Source organism: Sander lucioperca, chromosome 12, assembly GCF_008315115.2.
Source record: "Sander lucioperca isolate FBNREF2018 chromosome 12, SLUC_FBN_1.2, whole genome shotgun sequence".
In the NCBI taxonomy this organism is placed as follows: Eukaryota; Metazoa; Chordata; class Actinopteri; order Perciformes; family Percidae; genus Sander; species Sander lucioperca.
In genome coordinates, this window is record NC_050184.1 from 22232554 (window position 1) to 22240078 (window position 7525).

Sequence of the window (7525 nt, forward strand, 5' to 3'; positions counted from 1 at the left end):
CATTGGGGGGGGGGGGACACATTATAACCAGGGTTCAAGATTAGCACCATCCACCTGCCAAATGCTGGTAAAATATACAACTGGCTGGTAGATTTGCTTCACTCACCAGCCAAAAAAACAATTGTAATCTATTGAGTGGCTGGTAAAATTTTAACATTCACTAGCCATTTGGCTGGTGGCTGAAAAAGTAAATTTTCAACCCTGATTATAATCGAGGGGTCTGTGGATCCAAAAACCTTTTGAGCCTCTGAAACATATATATATATATATATATATATATATATATACTGTTAAGATGTAGGGCTGGATCCAAATATCTGACTATACGGATATTCATTTGTTGGGTAGGTATTTTAAATTCAATCTGGGATTCGACATATTCGTTTTTTCTGTTTTGTTTTTCCTTCAACATTGTGATTATCATGAGACATATTCAACTTTTGGAGAAGCCCAAGCACACCTAAACCCACATAAACGCTGGGGATTGAAGCACCAAAAAAGTACTTTTACTTTGATGAACTTTTAGTAAAGTACAAGTAAGATTACTCAAGTAAAAGTAAGAAGTAGCTCATTTAAAATGTGCTCAGAGTAAATGTTACTTAGTTTCTTTTTTTAGATTATTTTTTGGGCATTTTTAGACCTTTATTTCCACAGAACAGATGAAGACATGAAAAGGGGGGGGGGGGGGGGGACATGCAGCAAAGGGCCGCAGGTCGGAGTCGAACCTGCGGCCACTGCGTCGAGGAGTAAACCTCTACATATGGGCGCCTGCTCTACCAACTGAGCTAACCTGACCACACTTTAGCTTCTTTTTAAGGGAGAATAAGCTACTTTTTTATTTTTATATCTTATTTATACTTATTATTCTTATTTTATTTATTCACGGTCTTCTGTGGTTTGAAAAGGCCACAAAGCCGCTTTGGATTTCAGTTTGTTGACGGATACAAAACAACGTTAAAAATATTTTTCATTGACTTGTAGCAAAGTACAAAACTTCAAACAAAACATACTGACGTAAAAGTAAAATTCCTGGTTTTTTAAACCACTTTAAAAAGTAAAAGTACACATACAAAAACTACTTAATTACAGTAAAGTGAGTAACTGTAATTATTTGCTTTCCATCTCTGGTAAATAGGGGTGTTTGTAAGCCTGTTTGGGCTGGGCAATTCAATATCGGGTGGTATATCGGGTGGTGATGGCACAGTGGGTATGACATGTGCCTTTGGTGAGGGAGACCTGGGTTCGATTCCCGCTGTGATCCATCAACCAATGTGTCCCTGAGCAAGACACTTAACTCCTAGTTTCTCCAGAGGCGTGGGACCTCTGACATATATAGCAATTGTAAGTCGCTTTGGATAAAAAAGTGTCAGCTAAATGACGTGTAATGTAATATATATTTATTAAAATATGTAACCCCATGCTTTGGTCCTCCCACCACCAGGGGACGCTGCAGAAGTTTGTGGACGACCTGTTTGAGACGGTGTTCAGCACCGCCCACCGGGGCTCTGCTCTCCCATTGGCTATCAAATACATGTTCGACTTCCTGGACGAGCAGGCCGACAAACGGCAGATCAGCGACCCGGACGTCCGACACACCTGGAAGAGCAACTGGTGAGAGAAAAAATCAAGAGACGGTAGAAAGACTTCTCTCACGAGACGTAGACACAAACAGTTTAAAGGTGCCGTAAGCGATGCTGCACAAAGATCGATTATATCAGGGTCTTATACGTTTTGAAAAAACCTGGAATAGTTATGGAATTTAAAAAAAATGCAAATTCCAGGCCTGGAAAGCTTTTGGAAACATAAAAAGACCCAGAAAGTTTTGGAAAAGTCATGGAATTTTTTTTTTAACACAGCATAATAATATGTGATTAATAAATGTATTTCACGTCGTCCTAACCTCACCGTTATATTCGGGGCGCGATATTACGACTCCCACTATGAACCACATACATTATCATTCATTTTAAACCTCTGAGGGTAAACTTTAACACAGATTTTTATTCTTATTATATAAAGTCGACTGACATTTGTTAGGAATACATAGTCATGGACATTTGCCAAAAAGTCATGGAAAACTATTGGTTAAAATGCGTATGATCCCTGTTATATTTGAACTCAACTACCAAACAATACCACTATTAAACCTCTCTATTGGCGTTTTTCCATTACATGGTACCTGCTCGACTCTACTCGCCTCGCCTCGACACACTGTGCGTCCGTTTTCCATTGCAGATTTTAGTACCGCCTCAGCGTGGCTGGTCGTTATGCCGTATCGATGCACACACCAGCGCACAAGTATAAACATCAGGCCACTTGAGTTTGTTTTACAGTTCTGTGGAGGCTCCACGCAGAGCTTTCACCGTAGCCTGTGTAGCCTGTGTAAACGTGGCCTGATGTTTATACTTGTGCGCTGGTGTGTGCGTGGAGCCAGCATGTGTGTGTTTGTACGTAGGCTACGGCGAAAGCTCTGCCGGAGCCTCCGCAGAACTGTAAACAAGCGGCGCCGCAGTAAACTACCATGACCTAACGTACACACACACAGAACGTGGAAGGTGTGTGTTGTTACCAGAAGACACATTTAGTTTCTAAAGAAGCTGGAGGCACCAAAAAAAACACACAGCTGGCTAAACTATTTAAAAATAGCGGGTTTGTTCAGGACACCCCCGTCTGTCGCTTTCACGTCACCTTTTCGGCTCGCCTCAGCTCGCTGGGAACCTCGACTGAGGAGGTACTAAAAAAAGTACCTGTTAGCAGGTACCAGGGACTTTTTTTCGTAATGGAAAACCAAAAAAGGTGAGTAGAGTAGAGTCGAGGCGAGGCGAGTCGAGCTGGTACCATGTAATGGAAAAGCGCCATATATGTGCACCTGCTCTACCAACTGAGCTAACCTGGCCACTCACGGACAGATAACTACTGGCCGGCCGGCACATTCACATGCCCCCCCCCCCCCCCTCCCCTCCCTCCCTCCTCCCTCCCTCCATCCCGCCTACCATCAACTGTCGCCGCCTTTGCTGATTGGTTGTAATAGTGTTTTGTGGCTCGTGCACTCCTTTATGTTTGTTCACCGTTAACTCAGCCAGAGCTGTGTATTTACACCACACACACAAAATATAGAGCTAGGTGATCTTGAGATATTTGCTGAATTTGATAAAAAGATTAAAGCTTTAGCGCAGAACTTTTTGATATTAATGAACGTCCGTTACATTCGAGCCGTTACCAAATGAGTTGCTACAAAGCTAATTCAGACTATCAGCTCCACACAACTCTCTCTGGATTTCTCAGTATGACTATGTTCAGAAGATTGTGGCGTCCGGCGACTTTCGCACACAGAGTGAAGATAATGACCTCTTCTGAACAGTCCCTCCAGAAAAACGTGATTATGCGATCGCATAATTCAATGCATAATCAGCCAAAGTCTGCATATTTATGCCGGGGGGGGCTGCATTTTTTTTCGCACTTTTGCCTCATAAATTGCCGATTTCCGCGCAAAATATGCGGGGCTTGCATGATTTCATAATCCCTGTATTTTTGTTGCAAAAATTCACATATATCTTAGCAGAAAGTTGAAAAATGTTGCGTTTACTTCACACAAGAGCAGCCATTTTCCGCTGTTGCCATTTGAACGTTATGAAGTGACGTTATGAAGTAGCGTTATGAAGTGACGTTATGAAGTGACGTTATGAAGTGACGTAATTACGCAACCTGAACATCATTGAAAAGCTGCAAACCCCGCGATGAAGCCATGATGAAACCGCAATTTTTGCAAGTTCCCGCAATTTCATCGCTTAAAATTTCATAAATATCCCGCATATTCCATCGCATTTTTTAAGAAAATGTGCCACATAATCAAGGATTTTTGCCCAAAACAATCACAAAAAAGGTGTCCTCCTTGGCTACTAGCAGCTGTGTGTGGGGGGGTGCGTGATCACAGAAGGCTTGTATCATGTGGACGCGCAGACAATTTTGTTGTCATTACTTAGAATTCCTCATGGGGGCGACAGAAACTACACACTATAGCTTTAACATTGCTTACTGTACCTTTTTAAAGATTTAACGAATGTTTCCTCTCTCGTGTGTGTCCGCAGCCTTCCTCTCAGGTTCTGGGTGAACGTCATAAAGAATCCTCAGTTTGTGTTTGACATCCATAAGAGCAGCATCACCGACGCCTGTCTGTCGGTCGTCGCTCAGACCTTCATGGACTCCTGCTCGACGTCCGAACACCGGCTCGGCAAAGACTCTCCGTCCAATAAGCTGCTCTACGCTAAAGACATCCCCAACTACAAGAGCTGGGTGGAGAGGTAGCTAACATGCTAACCGGCTAATATACTGTAATACACAATGTAAAAATGGGTGGAGAGGTAGCTAACATGCTAACTGGCTAATATACTGTAATACACAACTTAAAACTGGGTCGAGAGGTAGCTAACATGCTAACTGGCTAATATACTGTAATACACAACTTAAAACTGGGTCGAGAGGTAGCTAACATGCTAACCGGCTAATATACTATAATACACAACGCGCAGTGGTGTAGTCTAATGTATTTTAGCGGGTATACTGTACTATAATAATAATAATATAATAATAACTTTATTCAGGACACAAATGGAAGGTCCATAGTACATTGAAAATGACAATATTTACAAACATATTGCAATAAATATACAGTACAGTACTATATAAATATATGGACCAAAATGGACATGTCATAGTGGGGGGGTCTGGGTGTCCTCCCCCAGGGAAATTTTGAGCGTCAAAGACATAATTTCCTTCATTCAGACACACTTTAATGCACCAATTTACGGTGAAAATACCTTTATTTAGCCTATGTGAAGGAAAACACAGACGGCAATTCAAAATATATTAAACGTATAATAGAAAGTATGTTGTTGTGTGTCATTGCGCATTTTTAAGTGGGTATATGGAAATCCTGGAGCTTTCTTAGTGGGCATACTGCGTATCATGTAGACTACACCACTGAATATAGGCAAGAGAAGTGCTGAGATAGTTACCTTATTCATATAACGGTTAAAGATCCCATGACATGGTGCTCTTTGGATGCTTTTATATAGACCTTAGTGGTCCCCTAATACTGTATATGAAGTCTCTTTTATATAGGCCTTAGTGGTCCCCTAATACTGTATCTGTAGTCTCTTTATATAGACCTTAGTGGTCCCCTAATACTGTATATGAAGTCTCTTTTATATAGACCTTAGTGGTCCCCTAATACTGTATCTGAAGTCTCTTTATATAGACCTTAGTGGTCCCCTAATACTGTATCTGAAGTCTCTTTATATAGACCTTAGTGGTCCCCTAATACTGTATCTGAAGTCTCTTTATATAGACCTTAGTGGTCCCCTAATACTGTATCTGAAGTCTCTTTATATAGACCTTAGTGGTCTCCTAATACTGTATCTGAGCTTTCATTTTCTCAAAGGCAGAGCAGGATACCCAGGGCTCGGTTTATACCTATCACCATTTCTAGCCACTGGGGGACCATAGGCAGGCTGGGGGAACTCATATTAACGTTAAAAACCTCATAAAGTGACATTTTCATACCTTGGGACCTTTAACGTAATGTGACATAAATCATATAAATGAGTGTTGATGACTTATCAGGCAATTGGCTGTTCGGGCCAAGGTACAAAAAAAATGACAATTAGTGCTGGAGGCTGATATATGAACCACACATTAGCTTGTTGACACAATTAGTAAAGTTTAAAGTTGTACGATGTGTGTTTGTTTGTGTGTGTTTTTCTGGCAGGTACTACAGGGATATTGCGAAGATGCCGAGCATCAGCGACCAGGACATGGACGCCTACCTGGTAGAGCAGTCCCGTCTGCACGGCACCGAGTTCAACACACTGAGCGCGCTCAGTGAGCTCTACTTCTACATCAACAAGTACAAGGAAGAGGTGAGGGGGGCGTGGTTTTTAATTATAGTGTTGAATCATAACAGGAGTTAACTTTACAGATAGAGCAGGTCTAGACCACGCTAGACCATTTACAGAGACTAGAGATGGTCCGATACCATTTTTTGCTTCCCGATTCCGATACCTGAACTGGCGTATCAGCCGATACCGAGTACTGATCCGATACCAGTGTGTCATATATAGTACCAGTCAAAAGTGGTACTTTTGACTGGTACTATATTATTAGTACTATATATAGTATATTACTATACTACAGCAGCAGGGCGTAGAGCAGGACCACGGCGACAGCTGCCACCATGATTTAGGTGCCATCCTGATCCAAGGAAACATGCTAGGTGAAAAAAAATACAAATATTAATGGATAGATAAATAGATATTTATTGTCCCATGAGGGAGATTTGTTTTCACTGTCTGTTGCATGCACAATGCAATGTACACAGACAAATACTAATGCTTTCTCACGTCTTTCCTCCGTCTCTGCAGATCCTGACGGCATTGGACCGGGACGGGTACTGTCGCAAACACAAACTGAGGCACAAACTGGAGCAAGCCATCAACCTGATGTCTGGGAGCAGCTGAGAGGAGGGGAGGGACGGATGGACTGATAGATGGATAGATGGATGGATGGATGGATGGATGGATGGATGGGGGGGAGGGGGGGTGGTAGGGGAAGAAGAATGGGGGAGGGGGAAGTGAAGGCATTTTGTTTTTCTGAACTGTGTAAACAGTCAGCAGAACTGCTCAGCGTTGGACCGAACTGACAGCCACAGCTCCGGCCCTTTGAGCAATGAATCCATCCAGTGTATTTGTCAATTCATTGATTGATTGATTGATTTGAAGACTGATTACCTGGACAGCTGGAACCCCAACTACCTCCGTTTGGTTGGTTTTGGGGGACAGAAAATCAGTTTCCAAACCGATTTGGATACATTTACAACAACAACAACAACAACAACAACAACAACGTGACTTCAACGTGGAATGAACAAAGTCATTCTGAGTAACAAAAAAACAAAAAAACCTTCTACATCTGTTGGTTTGGATTTTGGATTTATATTCACTGCAGGTGTCAGCAGGGATCAAACCAAAAGGGGGGCGCGTGGCTGTGGAAAGACCTGGAAACGACGTGAGGACTTCAGGATTCACAGCCTGGTTGGGAACTTTCTAGACGCTAGGTTGAAGAGCAAAAGGCCAAGTCAAGTTTCCGTCAAAGCTTACGGACTTTCTAAGGATCAAGAAACTAAGCTTACGATGACAGAAGGTCAAAGTAATATCGCAACAGCTTTGATCTTACCTTCAGAGCCTTTTTTCGTAGTCGAGACGAATCGTGGCTAAATATCAAAAAGTCAAGTCGAGGCTTTTTTCCGCAGACGTTCCCAAGCCTCTTTACCGATGTCGTTCCTTTGGGCCAGCTATCCTCACCATGAATCCTTAGCCTCGCGTGGAAGGATCCGGATTCACTGTTAAGAAGTTCAGGTCAAGCTTTAAGGAAGGAAACGTCAAGCTTTAACGGAAAGGAGAAGGAAGCAGAGTAAAGTGATGACTTGACCTAACCGTGAAATCATAGCTTAGTCTCGAAAGATGTGGAA

At 42.3% G+C, this 7525-nt stretch overlaps 1 protein-coding gene across 1 annotated transcript in view; it reads left to right on the forward strand.

The window, feature by feature from the left end:
• The window catches only part of LOC116045478 (plexin A3), an 87512-nt gene extending 80963 nt beyond the window's left edge, over positions 1 to 6549 (forward strand). Inside the window, exons 30-33 of the mRNA XM_036008373.1 lie at positions 1442 to 1611; positions 4089 to 4301; positions 5768 to 5918; positions 6420 to 6549. Of these exons, the coding sequence (XP_035864266.1) occupies positions 1442 to 1611; positions 4089 to 4301; positions 5768 to 5918; positions 6420 to 6515 (630 nt within the window). The 3' untranslated portion in view covers positions 6516 to 6549. The remainder of the gene's footprint in view (positions 1 to 1441; positions 1612 to 4088; positions 4302 to 5767; positions 5919 to 6419) is intronic.
• Positions 6550 to 7525: the final 976 nt, after the last annotated feature.